Source organism: Dermacentor albipictus, chromosome 1, assembly GCF_038994185.2.
Source record: "Dermacentor albipictus isolate Rhodes 1998 colony chromosome 1, USDA_Dalb.pri_finalv2, whole genome shotgun sequence".
Taxonomy (NCBI): domain Eukaryota; kingdom Metazoa; phylum Arthropoda; class Arachnida; order Ixodida; family Ixodidae; genus Dermacentor; species Dermacentor albipictus.
This window is the reverse complement of record NC_091821.1, coordinates 317,895,495-317,911,881: the sequence shown is the minus strand read 5'-3', so window position 1 is coordinate 317,911,881 and position 16,387 is coordinate 317,895,495. Positions and strand designations below refer to the sequence as shown.

At 50.2% G+C, this 16,387-nt stretch overlaps 1 protein-coding gene across 8 annotated transcripts in view; it reads left to right on the top strand.

The window, feature by feature from the left end:
* The window catches only part of LOC135904029 (AT-rich interactive domain-containing protein 3C-like), a 247,089-nt gene that overhangs the window by 84,688 nt on the left and 146,014 nt on the right, over positions 1–16,387 (top strand). For 2 of the 8 annotated variants that reach the window (XM_065434597.2, XM_065434626.2), the window contains exons 4-5: positions 1,641–1,697; positions 14,303–14,371. The exons of 2 other annotated variants lie outside the window; for them this stretch is intronic. In XM_065434597.2, coding sequence (XP_065290669.1) covers positions 1,641–1,697; positions 14,303–14,371 — 126 coding nt within the window. The remainder of the gene's footprint in view (positions 1–1,640; positions 1,698–14,302; positions 14,372–16,387) is intronic. 4 more of the 8 variants (XM_065434606.2, XM_065434638.2, XM_065434615.2 and 1 more) reach the window with 2 other exon arrangements.

Genomic DNA, 16,387 nt, shown 5'->3' with positions numbered 1-16,387 from the left:
GATATACATTGGCCATTATACGTCTCAGAGGTAAGGCGAACAGCATAGAAAACATTGTTCAATGCACACGTTAACTCATTTTATTCAATGGTTTTCGCAGCATGAGTAAATAATGAAATCCGCCATGTGGAAGGTAGAAAGGAAAATTTGTCATCCACCTGGGGGCCGACCTCTCGGCCTTTTCCAGTCAATAAACTGCTTCTTTTTGTCATCCACCTGGGAAACCCGAGGCCACAATAAGAGAAACGTGCAAGTACTTTTCTATATGGCAGCAGAATGCTGCTTTCACGTTATGGCAAGTTTTCTTTTTGAGTTTCAACCTTGGGCCTCCATCACGAACGGAACCGTAAGATGGACGCTTCACAATGACACTCGCTAAAACTCATTGTCGCATTCACCAATGCATATACGTGGTTGATTGGAATGGGTGATGGCGCCGAGTGCAATGCCTGCGGTGTCGAGAAGACTATAGAACCCCTACTGTGCTACTGCCCATCTTTTGAAAATGAAAGGGTATGTGTGTTCATATGTTGGTGCGTGAGGGCTCGGACATTACATTGAAAACGTGCTGTGTTTCGTTTTTTATATGTTATCGTCCTGGTAGAATCGTGCCGTAATTGTGACTCAGTGTTCGTATCGTCTAGTGTCGAAATAAACTTTTTATAAACACAAGACATGACCTATGCACAGCTCTAAATCAGATAGCAAGCCGCTCACCTTGACCAAGATCTTGGGACCGTGGCCTCACTCATCGCCTCTACGACAGGCCACAGAAGCGCTGTTGCGATTATTGAAAACTACCGGATTGAGCGACTGCCTGTGATCCGAACTGAGTGACTGTCATTGATGTTAATACGTCGGCGAAATCTACAGTGCACTTTCCCTTCTTCTATTAATCTCCCCCCCCCACCCCTTTTCCCCTCCTTTAGTGTAGGGTAGCAAGCCGGGCTCTGTCCTGGTTAGCGTCCTTGCCTTTCGTTTATCATTTTCTCTCTCATTCATTAAAGCCACCAGTGGCGAACGTCTCGGAAAATAAAAAGTACAACGTGTTAATTTGGCCCTGCTCGCTTGATTCCGGTTTTTATGATGGTAGTGCGTAACGGGGAGCTATATTCAAATGCATACATCTTTAGATAAATTTTACATGGTGTGCTTACGATGCATGCAAGCTTAGTATTGGGACGCGAAGATTACCATGAAAAGTTATCCGGGAAACCTGGGATAGTGATGTGCAGCCTAATGCACTCCACACTTCTTTCTGTATTGTGGCTTCAGCGCTTTCTTGAACTTGGCGCGGGTACTTGCTGGGTTCTTCTGCGAGAACTGTTTTGTCGAGCACCTGCGCACTTTGTCTGTCGCAGCTGTGACGAGTAGCTTTTGCACATTAACCACGCTGCCAGCGGAGGTAAAGTTGGAACGCTTTAAGCCCCTACATAGCTTGTCGCGTTGTCCTCCCCAGGAGAAGCACCTAAGCGGGACCGTGGCGTTCATTGTAAGGTGCATGACCACCGATTGACGGAACCTTGTAAAGCTGACAAGCGTGTATTGCGATTATTGATTGTGTGCGATCCGCGTGGTCTCCCTTGCCCGGCGTTTTCTGAGAACGACTGGCCCTCCGGGCCGCTCCCCCTCTGACGCAGTTGTCCATCTCCAACCTGGCCGCCGTCTGGATCAGTGAGCTGGCAAAGTCCAATGGGGTAAGCTGTTACTCCTGGCGAGCGCAAGCTCGCGATGGGGCGCACTATGTTTCTAGGTAGCGCGATGTGAGGGACGACCCCGCATTGGCCACTTAAACTGCTCGAATCCGTGTCCCCATACATGCCATCCTAACCTGATGGAGGATTATAATGGCCAACTATGGCTGTTTGCCTCTCCCACCCTCCGCACTTCAGCATGCTCAGTCTTTTTTGAGTGCGGCAGTTCGATTGGGTTGGATATATCTGGTGGCATGGTGGAGAAGGAAAGAAAGAAAGTTGAGGTGAAGATAAGCCGACGCCGCCTCTTGTTAGCCACCCCACAAGGGGAATGAGGACCAGGCATACCACAGGATAAAGTATGACAGCTCAAGAAACTGTCGCGCGCCCGTACAGGAGTGGCAGCAATGCCCCATAGCTTGCTCTTAGCTAGCCCGTAGCCGGCCAGCTAAGCACCCGAAAAACCTTCCAAGAGAAGGCTTCAAGCACAGCGCTTTTTGCTTCATCACTGCTACTGCCTGCGGGGATAAGAGATTATTAAACACAGGGCATCGATGTCGCCACAAAAAATTTAAGCTGGATGTTCTTGCATGTCAGGCTGAAATTAACAGTCGCATTGGGGTACCTTGGGGTGCCAGAATATTATGTTATTGTTAATAGTAGTATTATTAATTACGAATCGTATTATTATTTTTAATCAATTGTACTAGTTATACATTTATTAGCAATATCTGTTATGTTACTGCATGCTGACTCCGCCAGTAACATCACTGTAATGTGTATGTATACGGGGTGATCATACTTAAGTTTGTTGTAATTTTTGAAAATCACGTGTTGTAGATAACATAATTCTAATCCTTGAGCCAGTAGCAGTTCAGAGAGGTGGACATTGCTTGCACGAAAAATCGAAACCCATATTCAACGAATTACCACAAGATCACTAATTGAGTTTCTAATTAATTAATTTACGGCCCCTATTGCAATTTACGAATTGTAGCGGGTGAGCTTGTCAGGCGTATCCTCTTGGAATGAATTTCCAGAATGACAGCAGTTTGGAGATACGCGCCATCAAACTCTCCGTTTCGTAATAATGCACAGTTTTTCTACTTATTTTTTACAAAAACGCTCTCTGATGTAACTGGAACGCCCACGTATTTCGTCGCACACTGTGGGAAATATCGGGAAACTGGTGTCATTCAGAACATGTATTTAAAATGGATGCGTTTTGCAAACTCACCGGCTACAATTCGTGAGTTGCAATATGTACCGTAATTTAATTAAGTTCATTAGTGATTCCCCCCTTTTTTTTTATTCAGTTATATGTGTTTCGATTTTCCGTGCAACTAACGTCCGCCTGTTCGATATCGGTGATATCGAACAGGCTCGATATCGATACTGGTGATATCGAAAAATTCCATAAAATTTAGAAATGATAGCCCTGTATTGACTCTTTGACAGGAGGGCTCGTGCCACACAATACATTGTTGAAGCTTGGGCAAGTTGGTGTGACATTATTTTTTCAACAGCGCAAAGGACAAGGACGAGAGGAGTGCTGTGCATGTGCACTCCTGTCGTCCTTGTCCTTTGCGTTGTTTTGCGTTGTTTTGTGTTTTGCGACGACGCTGCTTTGCCCTTCGTCTCGTTTCTTTTCACTGTGTTTCACGATCAATGGCGTGAGCCTGTTCGATATCACCGATATCGAACAGGCGGACGTTAGTTGCACGGGAAATCGAAACACATGTAACTGAATTTAAAAAAAGGGGGGAATCACTAATGAACTTAATTAAATTACCGAATTCTCTACCGAAGCGAACGCGATGTCGCAAGGTGTCGGTGCTATAGCTGCAGTGGTGGCTCCGACACATTGGCATTTTGTAAACGGCAACACGCGCAAGTTCGGCGACAGCGCGCCGCGCGTCGCATCGGGGCTGCATCCGGCGAATATAAAACAACGCTTAGAAAGCTTAAGCGACCGACTACGGCAACGAGCGATACGCGTTCCGTGAATGAAGTGGCTGGGGAGACGCAAGTGTTCCGAGGATGAGCTCGTTGCGCATCCCTTGTTCCCGCCTGCGCGGCGTTGGGCTGGCCGCCGTCCCTATCGCTGCGGGTTCGTTGCTGGGCTATCTCCGCAACATGTGGCCGTCGTTGCAGGATGCTGACGCGACCTCAGCGTCGCCGTTATCGCGCCGTATAATGACGCGGTCGAGATAAGGAGCGCAGTGGAAAAATAATTCCTCCCTCCTCGAAGTCTGCTATCGGGCGCGGAGAGGAGGGAGAGGGTCGCCGATGGCGCTACGCCACGTGTCTGCGAGAAAGTGACAGGTCGGCTGAAAAAGTGAGCAGCGCAGACGACGCGCAGTCTTTGCCGTCGCTCCACTTTGCTGGCGCATACGTTCTCTGCTTTTCCAACAGTGCGACACCGCTCTCGCGCCGTCCGAATCGCAACGAGCCAGTAGATGGGCGGAAGCTGTCCTTGCTCACTTTCGCTCGGTTTACTCGCTCGCTGAAATCTCCCTCTGTTCGAGGTGTGTGTGTGAGAAAGAACCTATTTATCGGAAGGCATAGCACTTTCCCGGCATGTATATGTGCCCGCCGAAGTGCTGTTTTGCGTATGGAGAAAAAAGAGCATTAGATTCCAGAGAGAGAGCGCGCGCGCGCGCACGCACGCACGCACGCACGCACGCGAGCGCTTGTATGTCTGTTCTCGGGTCGTGTAAATGCAGTACGCCAGCATACTATGGACGTGCCGCATCACCGTACTACGTCGCCGGCTTCCTTGCATCCGAACTATTGTTTGTTCGCGGCTATTATTACTGACGGAGGTGGATAGGACAAAAAAAAAAAAAAACGGGTGCGATACCTTGAGTCTCGGTACACGTTGGTTTTCGCCGAGTAGCGACAACCCCGGCCCTTCGTAGCGCGTTGTTCGGTCGCAGTTGCCACGCATCGCCGCGTTTCATCTACCAAATCTCAACTCACGCCATTGATTGTGAAACACAGCGAAAAGAAACGAGACGAGGGGCAAAGCAGCGTCGTCGATATGTTTGCTTTGTTTGTAATGAAGGCCTGTTGCGAGAAAGTTTAATTAAGGACATTACGAGCGGCTGCGTTGCAAAGGTTGTCAGTCCTCCTTGGCTTTTAAATAAAAGCTTATCTAAGTACTTTAAACATGTTCCCAGGCGCTTCGCGACATCGCGTTTCCCACTTCACGGCTTGTCTCGATCTTGCCATCGATGAGTGTTATCTTCTCGCGACGTTTTGTTGATTGGCTCGTAGCCTCTCTTTGGATTTTTCTTTTTCCTTGCCCTGGCCACCGCGAGACGATTCTTCCCGCTCGAGTCTTTCTTCTCTCTCTCCAGTGTCAGTCACCCCGACGTTTATGTTCTGCGCTGAAGATGCGAAGCCCTGCCTTGATTCAGGAATCGCGTGTGGCCGCCGGTACCACTGAATCTCCCTCCGCACGAGGTCTTCCTTCGTTCAGTTTTGTGTCCGGTGACATCGGTACGGCTGTCTGCTGACGTGGCGCCGCTTGCTTGTTCGACTTATCTCGAGTCTTTCGCGCAAGCGTCATTAACACATTTCCATAGGTGTTGACAGAGCTGCTAATATTCCGTGCTTCATTTATTCTCCTCTTTTGCGTGGCAGGGAGACTCGCTGTCCACGCTCGGAAGGAGAACTTTCTGACGTTCGTCGAGAGGCACACGCAGATTGTCGTGTTGACCGTCGTTCCCGCATCGTTTTCGAGGGTTGAATCGCTTGCGCCGTTTGCGATCTGCAGACACGTGTGGTGCAGTAAATTCGGCATTATTTTTTCGCACCTTCCCGCTCTGCGCGGTGCGTAATGGCTAAATAAGTGGCACAACTGCGATCTTATCGGCTGCGGCGTGTGTGTGTGTGTGTGTGTGTGTGTGTGTGTGTGTGTGTGTGTGTGTGTGTGTGTGTGTGTGCGTTTCGAACCCGGGGAACAATGCGCACGTGAGTTACCGAGTGCCTTGTGCGCGCTGAATATTTGCTACGATGTTAGCGAAGGGATCAAGTTGTTTCCTTTTGAAAACTATGGGCCGTGTGTCGTCAGCGACACCGTATATCTTGTGCGCTCGCTTTATTTATGTAGCGTTCTTCCTTGCTTTAGTTTTTTTCCCATTTAGCGAAAGTGATCTTTCTGTAATCTTTTTAATGCCAGGCATTTAATTCCTTACCTTATTCCAGGCACACTGGCTTAGGTACGTTACTGTCTCGCCTCGTTTCGGGCCTCTTCAATTAAATTAAATGCGTGATCGATGCTGCGATCAAACCTCTGCCTGCAAATACACCAACCAACACGTATACTTTCGTGCCTGAGCCGACTAGCTTTTTGGGAAGTTTGACGCATGCGTCACGTGCCAATTTCTCGCGTTCCTCCCTCAGGGTTGCTAGCGATTTGAGACGCTGTGTTAGACTGCACTGCCTTCGGGATCGGCCCGCACAACGCAGTCTTTTTTTCTTGTAGTTGCTAACGCCACGTATAGAAGCTGTGCGACAATGTCCTGCCTTCATGATCGGTTCTCGTGGAAAAGGCTTTGAGGAGGAGGAGTCGATTTTAATGAAGAGAAAGGAGGAGAGGTCGGCCTGGAGAGCGTGTCTCTAGCCTGCTACTCCTCACTGGGGAATGGGGAAGTGGGAAATACAGGGAAAGGTAGGTGGCGGATGATTATGATATGGTACAATGACATACTATATACACGTTGTCCAATATGCGGATGCGCAGTGGAGACGCACTACACTAAGAGTAATCTTGTCCTTACAAAAAGTAATCTTGCCACAAAAAGTTTTTGCGCAAACACATCTCGCACTGACTACACGTCTCACAGCTTCTAGAGGCGATCGTCTAAACCAGTCTCACTTAAAAAGTTCAAAAGTGCTTTTATGGCACGTTGGGCACAGTCAACACTCCTCCACGCGCCCAAAAGCTTTTCTTCTGAAAAAAAAAAAAAGGCTTTGAAGTTTCTTCGTCGGAGTACAGATGCAGTCTCATTGTCAAGTAATCCAAATGCCATAGACATAGGTAGTTAGAAGTGTATAAAACTTAGTCGTAGGTGACGTCACAGTCTGTTTCTTTCGCTTACTCCCCTGCTATACCCACGGAGAACCCAACAACTGGCATGTTGTCAACTCGCGCCGAACGTCCGGTGCAGCAATAATGCCGTCGTCGTCGTCTCGCTACTGTCGTGACACACAAACACAACTGCTCGCCTTACACAAATATTGAGGATTGGGCGAGCTGGCATTGCATTCTAAAACTAGTACAGCGCAACATAGAAAGAAACAAGCCGAGCTGGCCAGATGAAAGAACAGAGCGCTGGTGAAATGAAATGAAAGGAGTGAAATGAAATTGAAAGATGAAAGAACCAGCGCTCTGGTTCTTTCACTTGGCTGACTCGGCGTGTTTCTTGATTTCTATGTTGCGCTGTGTCAGTTTCAGATTACACAAACACGTTGTTCCACTGGGTAACGCTTTGCGAAACCCCCAACAATTCTCGATCGCCACCTACTTGCAAACTGCTTCGCAGGCATCGATTCCCACATTGCGTAGGATCTACATCTTTCTTTCATTCGCTTTTGTTTACAAATCAATTAATTTCAATCATTATCGTTTTATAACGCTGCAGTGTGAGCAATTAGGTTTAGATAAGGGTGAAGTTAAAACTACAAAAAAAATGCATGGCTTTGTTTTTAGTGAGGTTGGGGGGGGGGGGGGGGCAGAAAGTACATTCATGGCAGAAAGGTGGTGTGGTCTGCCTGAGTGAAGTGCCTTGCACCTGCTCTCTAGGCTGGGGAATGGGTTTAGCAGAACAACAGAGGAATTCCTGTAAACGTTACGACTTCATATTGTAAGTTTTCACTCGTTACAGTTAAACGTTATGTTCCGTTCTCCGCACGTCGTTCTTGAAAGCTGACAAACCCTGCAGGAAGAATTAGTGAATCGCCGTGTGGAGTCAAAGCACCAATTCTCTTTAATTTGTTCCCTCCAGTGAAGCATACGCAGCTTATTTCGAAAAAGAAAAAGTGAGAATCTTCCCGAGAATTGTTCCAGTTGCGGCTACACGGCGAAGTATGCGGGGCGAGTCATGTTTGAACCTACCAGCCGCCGTTTCCTCGCACAAGCTGACAACCAGATGCGCTCGTGACTCACATGAGGCAGCAAAGTTGAAACATTGCCGCGTGCCTGATGCTCGGCCTCCTTGGAGAGGCCTCGGGGCACTAGCTGCGCGCGGCTTCTCGAAACTTAGCTCACACCCGAGTGCCGAGTTGATGCCCGCGGCGAAGCTCACGGACCGTGGAGTATGCTTCGTTTGTATACTAAGCTAGCAACCCTATCTCGCATGTGAGGATGGTAGAGCAGTCTCGACGCGAGAGGGGAAACGCCAAGGAAGAAGGTGACAAGAGAAAAAGAAAGCGGGCTGCAGCTCGTGGCCGCCGAGGGATAAAAAAAAAGGGGGGGGGGGATTAAAAAAGAAAAGGAAAAGCGAGATTTTTTTTTTGGGGGGGGGGGGTTGTAAAAGTCCGCTTTTATGAATCGCGCGTTTTCAGCCTACATGCCGCGCATGTATTGAAAGAGAGAAGAAAAAGAACACACATACACAGATAGAACACAAAGAAAAGGAGGGGTGTAGTGGGCGCGACGACGCTCTTTGAGAGAAGAGTGGGCGCTGCAAGCGTGTTCTCTTCGTGCGGCAGAGTTTGCCGTGGCGTCGTCCTCCGATAGTTCTCCGCCGCCGACGATATGCAGTCGTAAATCGGGCCCATACGTCGACCGACGGCACCGAGAAGCCAGAAAGAGACCCCCCCCTCGTCGCTTCCTTCGAAATGAAGGAATACGCGTTGCTTTGCAAACGTGCCGCGAAGAGCGGCTGTAAAAATCGGCGACCAGAGATGGGCGAGGGCCGCATTAAGAAGGCCGTCGTCGAGCACTTCCCTCACCGTCCACGCCTTTGTCTCGCGCCCACCGCGTGTGATGGTGCCGACGGCGCATTCATAGATCGCGGCCTTCTCCACCGGGGCGCCTCTATTGCCGTTGCATCCCTCGCGTTCATTGCGGGTTAAATAAGCAGAAAACGACCAGCCAAAGGAGGTGGCTGCTTGGCCAGAGCCAGGAAAATCAAAAGGTTTTTCTTTAAAGAAGGTTTATGTCTCGCATAAAGAGAACGTAACTCGACGCGGCTGCTGCCATCGCAACCGGCGTCAGTATACTTGGCGGCACGCTGAAACAAAGGCACTGTGACCTCAGTGCCGTCTGGCAGCTCTGGAGGGAGAGCGCTGGCGAACTTGCGCATCTAGGTGATGACTTTTATTGTACTTTGTTTTTTCGCCTTGGCAGAGCACGGAAAAGCCGACGAAAGGTGGAGTTGGGGGGCGGGTTCCAGCAACGTACTTCGGCATGGAGCACCAACATAAGGAAGATGACCAGTTTGTAGTTTGCAGATGCTCCCGAGGATGACACACATCCGAGGAAGCGAGCTTGTAGTACGAATAAACAGTGAAAGCTCTGCAAACCTGTCGGTAATTTCCGAATTCTAGGTAGAAAAAAGGTAAGCCGGTTGGTTTAAGTTCATACCGGGACGTGCCCACACATGGTCATTTCCGCAATTAAACTAACAAAGCTGACTCTGAACTTGTGCGCTCGCTAATGGAGAAAAAATGCAGACAGTCGGTCCGACGGTGAAAGGACAACGAGCGAGAAGGAGCGTGATTGAGGCTCGGAGAGATGAACTTTTCCGAGGAGAGCCCGAAAGACAAGTTGCCAGCGCCTACGCATGCGCGTCTTCTGCAAATCCAAGGTTGCGTGCTTCGGGATATCATGGCTGCAGAGCCGTCATCTTGCTTGCTCTCGCGTCCATATGGAGGATTCCGTGAGCTGGGCGCGTTGCTTGCCCGATTGGGCAAAGAAAGTCGATCGCGCGCCGTAATTAGAGGTTGCGTCGGGCGGATTAGAGAAGCTCAGTGGTGCCACCGGCCTGAGGAGCGCAGAACGCGATGCGAGTCGCCGGGCAGCACTCGGCGAGGGCTGCAATTTCTGACCCCGCAGCGGCCTGCTTTGTGCGATTTGTTTTTTTTTCCTCTCGCTTCTCCCTCTCTTTGTCTTCACCAAGGCGGCACGTCTAGCACTGCTGGCTTCTTCTCGTGGAAGGAGGAAGAAGCCGCCACGTAGACAGACAGATGGGTTGGCTAAGTAGAAAACAGTGGCGCCCGTCCTGTCTGGTGCCGGTATGCATCGCTTCTTGCGCGCGCTCTGTTTCTCGCTCTCTCTCGCCTTTGTGTTCTTTTACTTTCTCGGAAAGAAAGTTGTTGTACGTGCCACCGTTTCCTTCTGAACCCCGTTTTTTTCCTCAGAAGTAGAAAATCGACATCGGCGAATATAGCCGGTCCGCTGGCGCGTGCATGTCTCGTGCGAAGAGTGGGGCAAGCTACCTTTTTTTTTTTTTGGCTTAGTTTCCGTTGCCTGTCCTCTTCATCGGAAATAGACAAATGTTAGGGCAATTATAACGGAGCGCCTACATTGTTGTCGCTTTTGTTCGGACGAGCATCTGTTTGGCGTCCCGTGTGAGGTTGTATTCGCGAGAACCGCTTATGCACTGGCGGCCCCGATGGGCCGTGATGAACGGGAGCAAGTAGCGATTGGCGTGTCTTTCGCCTTCTTGCGTTTCACAAGCTCACCTAGCTTTCGCACCCCCCAACTTCCGGCGCACCAACCCCCGATTTGGATGGTGTGGCGAGTATGTTGGTGGTGACGCGGCTTGCCCGGCAGGAGGAACCAGCACATTCGTCAACATGTCCTCCCGGTATGACTGCAGCACCATTGCCGTTCGACAGTCTTGTACGACCCCCGTCACGTGCGTGACAACGCCGCCGATGGCCAGCGATGAAGACCCGTCTCACGACCAGCTGCGTTCCTTCTCCCTGTGTTCTGGTCTCTAAGCCTTCTTTGTGTTGTCTTTGCGGAAGCAATCTTTTCTCCTCGAACCAGCTGCTAGGCAACATTTGTTATTCTCTTGAGGCACGAGCTACAAAGCTTTCAAAAGCCTTGAGCTTTTTCTTCATGCGGTAGTTTCAGAACCTCTCTTGACGTATTACCAAGCTTGCGCTGTTTTCCACTTGCATTCGCTGAATGCATTCATAAACTGAACGTTCGACCTTCATGCTCATGTACGTTGACGACAGTGCGGTCCAGTTATTTCCGTCGCAGATAATCATATTACGAAGCAAGCAGGACCTGGCCATACGAATCTCGCATTCGTGCTGTATAACGTTGAGCTTGCTAGTTTCGAAAAGGGGGGGTGTTGGAATGGCACATCAGAACGACTAGTTCTTTTTCAATCCTAAATAACTGCATCCTTCGTCATCACGCTGTATTGGCAACCTCTCCTACAGGCGCCAAAGACACTGTTCATCATAAATGAGTGCCGCACTGCGGTCGCCATTTATTCGCGCATCTCGCTTCTTCTCCAGTCGCTCGCCAGCAAAAACGAATGTTTTTTTCCAGAATAGGCCGATTAAAGAAGGCGCCAATTAGAGGCTTATGGCAGTGGCGCATGCCTGCATCTGAAAGCATGAGCGAGCCCGCTGGAAGAAGGATCGGAAGCATGGAGTAGGCGGGCGGGCGCGCTTTCCAGAATTTTTCTTCTCCACTGCTCTCCCGCTGCGTTGATCGCCCGCGGGACTGCCGCTGCCTTTGTAACCGTTACCATTGCTTGTGTTTACTTCTTTTGCATTTATCTCCATCTCGCTCTTTCTACTTTCCGTCGCCCTCCCCGCCGCACTATCATTTTCCCCCACCGTGCGGGCCACTTCAGAGTAGCGGGAACGCACAAGAAAGCGGCGAGAGGGATCGAGCGAAAGGAAAACTGGCTGCCGCCACTTCTTCTTCTCGTTTTTCTTTTCTTTTTAAACATAGCACACCCGTTTTTGTTAAAACGAGAAAAAAAAAAGAACGTAAAATGTGCCGCTGCAGCGAGGAACACGTGCTACGCACGAGACCGCGAAGGGCGGTGCAAGCACATGTTTGCCGTTGTAGGTGGGGATCAGTGCGGAGGGGACGAGCTCGGCGCCCTCCCGGTCGCGGCTGCGTCGGTTTAGCGCGCATTGTCGGCGACCGTTGAGTGGCCTCCAATCGTCGCGCCGAACCAGTGGCTCTGCCATTCCAAGCAAGGTGGCGAAGAGAACTTTATTCTTTCGGCATTAACAAATCGGTTTGCTTCATTGCGCGCTCGTAACAGCCGTTGGAGGGCGGCCTCGCGCGTCTTCATTTGTTACGCATAGCAGCGCAGTTACTGTCGACGACAAAAAAGCGAAGTTGGCGCGAGACTAGCGCCGTTCGGCGTCGTGTTTTCTTGATCTTCAATGGTCGCGCGCTTGAGTGCGCACGCAGAGCGTAAGGTTAGCATATGCTGATTTGATCGACGGAGTTCAACGTGGCAAAGTAACACGAGTGACGCTGTTGTTGAGGTCATTAGATTAGATCTGGCCACATGGAGTTCTTTAATACGCGCACATAGCGCAGTAAAGGAGCGTTTGTGCACACTGTCCCCGCTGGATTGGAACCGCCAAGATAGGAAATCGAAACCAAGAACTTATTCCGAGAAGCAGAACACCATATCTACTGAGCCACCGAGGCAGTTGATGGTACACACGATGCACATTGCGTTGCATAGAGTGTCCGTAAGCCGTCGCCCGCGGGGCGTGCGCCTATCGGCTGAGGCTTTGGCGCATATGTAGTGGCGCCTCGAGACATAGGGGCGCGTCTATCTGCATGTGCGTACGCGCAAGTCGTGACATTTGGAGAACCAGTATGCTCGCAAACCTGGCTTTGTCACCTCGATCGTCGTGTACTCTAAACTTACCAAGATTGATATGAGTGCAATACAATTATTTTCTAATATTTACACGCAGTCGCAGGGAAAGTTCTAGCTCCTGCGTGTTAACGCATGACTCAGGCGCGAAGCAAGTATGAGCAGCATTTACTTCACACTGAGAACGGGCAGATTCAGTAACATAACCAATTAGTGGGCCAGTGCAGTGTGCACCGGATAGAAGCTTCACATATTATATCGCGTAAGAGCCAGTTAATTATTTCTTACTCGCCGTCAATAGCGAACACAGAATAATTTGCGTATCCATGTACGACATCGCTGAGGGGGCACCAGCTCCGTTTGGAACGACTCAATATGCTTTTCGGTTAGCTGAGTGTGAGCAACGCACAATTATAAGAAGTCAAGGACCCACACAAGAAGAAAGAAATGCGACAAGAACACGAAAAAGCAACAATATGCGAACACGCACTCCCTTTATTTTTAAGATTTTCCAAATTCCTACTAATAAGTCCCGATGTTTCGGAAATTCAGTGTGAGGGCTTTGCTTCTGGGGCTTTCGAATTTCGGGGCAAATTCCAAGATGGTTTTACCACGGTGACCTCGCACGCAGTGCTGTCCTGATATCCGCCTCAAAAGGGAGAGGCTACGTGTCGAGCATGCCCATATTGTCCTGGAGGTGCCTTGTTCGCGGTTCGCCGTTTCTCCCTGTTTGCACGCGTCAGAGCAGGATACGCTTTAAAAAAAAGTCGCAGTTTCACCCGAAAGCCTGAGCATCGATTGCGATAGCAAATTAGTATACAGCTATACCAAGCAAGGATAATAATTTTACCGGCCGTATAAACTTGGAAACATTCGCTTTCTAAGTGAATTAAGCATGGTGTCAGTGTGCACGAACATGAACACATAACACTCGATGAGCGCGGACGCTCGCTGTTAAAATGCCGGTGCGAGCATGTGCGGCAGCAGCAGCGAGCGAAGTGAACTTGGTGTTGTCTACCGCTTCAATGCAAGAGCGGCGAGAACACAGCGCGCACAAAGGTATGAGCCGTCTGCGGATCCCGTTTAGGATACGGCTCGCGCGACTGTGCATAGTACGAACTTGTTGGCGGGGTCGAAGCCGCTTCCTCTCCCTCCCGTGTTGCCTCCCCACTTTCCTCCATATATGGCACACGAGATTGAGCCGCGATTATCAGTTGCGCCCGGTCGCGAAATACGCACTTGATGTCGGAGCACAACACCTCCCCCCCCTCACCCCCCCGCGGCCTCTCGTGTGTTGGAAGACAGCGTGTTTGCTCTCGGCTGTCTGCCTTCGTCGCCTTCCCTGGCGGGCTTTCACTCGCACACACGCACACGGCGCTCGGTGACGGTGCTATCGCACTTGGACCTTATACGGAATATCACGGCGACGCCAACAATGCGCCTGGATTGTCCATATAATTGCTGTCGCAATAAAAATTAAAATTGGTGTTTAACGCCCCGGAGTTGCATAATTCTTGTAGGGACGCTGCACTGCAGGGCTCCGGATTAATTTTGATCACCTGGGTTTCTCTGACGCGCAGACAAACCACGGTACAGGAGTTGCGAGCGTTTTTGCAGTTCTCCGCGCAACGCGACCGGGAATCTAAACCGCGACCTCGTGTTCTGTTACGCGCTTTACGTAGCATCTGCAGCGAAGGATTCGTGTGTGCATGTATCCCGTTGGACTGACATTCTCCTCCCCTTCTCCCCCTTCCCCCTCCCTTCTCTCGGTCACCACAGGGCCCCCGCAGTGCACCAGCGCGGGACTCCCTCGCTGCGAGTGTCCCACGGTGGGAGCTTTCTGAGCCGGTAATGGTCGATGCAGCGCCTGCCTGATGAATGACGCTTCTCTTCTTGCTAACTGCCGCGCGTGTGCCGCCGTAGATTCCTAGAGAGTAGAGGTGGGGGAGGTGCTTGCGGATACTTGCGGAAACCGCGCGGCGGAGGCAACGAGACGAGCCACTTTGGGGAAAGAACGGGGAGCCCGCGGGCGGTTCCCGGAAGGCTCGCCGGCCTCCGCATTGCTACGCCCGTCGTTCGACAAGTTCGAATGCTTTGGATTACTCCCCACTCGCCTCACGGGTAGCTTCTTTGCCTCGCCGCGGACGCAAGCGCGTACTCACCCTCCCGTTGTCAGGAGCGGCCGCGGGTAAAATGGGGGAGCATCTTTGTATTCCTCGCACTGGCGAAAGAAAGGGCTCAGCGTTGTTGAAAAGCAAGGACATTCTCCTATGGATACGCTGTATTTTTCGTTATCGGGTAACTGGCGGTAATTTTGTTTTTTCGCTCACGACGAGATGTAGAAAGGCCTGTTGGAAATAAATATCGCTTAATCGCTGTATATATAAGCGCAGCAATAAAGTTGGCACGTCTGCATCCAGCAGATGCGTGAGCCTTTATTAACATAGAGTAGAATCATGTATAAAAGCGTACCATATTGTTACTGCTTTTCATCTTTATTTAAGATCAGTGTTTCTCAAATTGTTTATACTTGTTACAGTGTTAAAGTATTGATTTGCAAACAACCTCCCGTTTTCGTGACGTCCCTGGTATTCTTGGTTCTATGGAACGAACACAATTGCACTGAATTGACGCTCCAAATTCACCTCACATCTATCTGGTATTACGTTAAATAAGGTGAGATGATGGTTAATTACACCGTACGTCTTAGGGTTGATACCTTTCTGGTAGTCGGGAAGTAACAGTCCCACAGTATATTGAAAACGCTTGTTTTGGACATAAGCACGTGTTTGTGTACCTCCGGTAGTAGGCATTCCGCGACTACATTACCTCTAAGAGTGCTTGCGTTCGCGCTGTTCACACGATAAACGTCCGTTCAAGCAGGAATATCGAGGCTAACGTCTGTTTCGAGAAATCTGCAGAATGAAAATGACCTGCTTTGAACGACAAGTGATATAACCCATACAAAAAGGGAACAGGGAACCCATACAAAAGGGAAAATGCACGAAGTGCGGAAAGAGCGACAGGGCAGAACGACTTTCATGTATTTTGCGCAATACGTTACTGGTTCACTATGAACCAACTAGTCCGCGACAAAATACTTCTGGGGCGAAGGATGATTTCTACAATCACCTGAATCCGTTAAGAAACGGCAAGCAGCCTACGTAAATTGTAGAACACCGTCGCCTGTCGCCCTCCCGTCACGTCGGACTTTCAGAAAAGCTCCTTTCGCGATACACAGGGCCCGACCGCGTGCTGCGCCAGGTGACGCTTGTGACGTACGAAGTTGCTCCTGTGAGCTCAACCTCGTCGTCTACTCTGGCCTCTAGTGATGTCGTGCACGTAAGTAGGCTCAAGGCCTACTACACTGCTTCCCAGTCCGACCTTTAGTCGCTCCGGGACGGCGCTTTTGCCGCCGGGGGTAGTGCTACGGAACAGTGTTTACAATGACGAAGATGCGAGCAGTGAGAAGACGACGACGACGATTAGAGGCTAGTGCGGGCTGTTGCCTCTTGGCCAAGTACGGCGCATTCCCTTGTAAATATACTTGTATGTAGCTTTTTGTCTGCGTCTTCCTAAGTAACAATATAATAACTCTATACGAAGCACGACGCATCAAGTTCTGCGGCTCTACGCCAACGGCCTGTGCCAACCCGCGCCACAGGTGAACTAACGTGCCACAGGCTCTCGAAACTAACGAAAACCCTCAGGTGATGGTGCGGAAGAGCTGAAGGAAGGTCAAAGTACTCGAAAGAGGCAGGAGACACGAGGCCTAAGAATCTTACTTCGGCGTTAAAAGAACGGGAACCACGCGCGGGGTCCGTATAGGCAGGGCAAACAAGGGGGATGAGATGGCCATCCCAC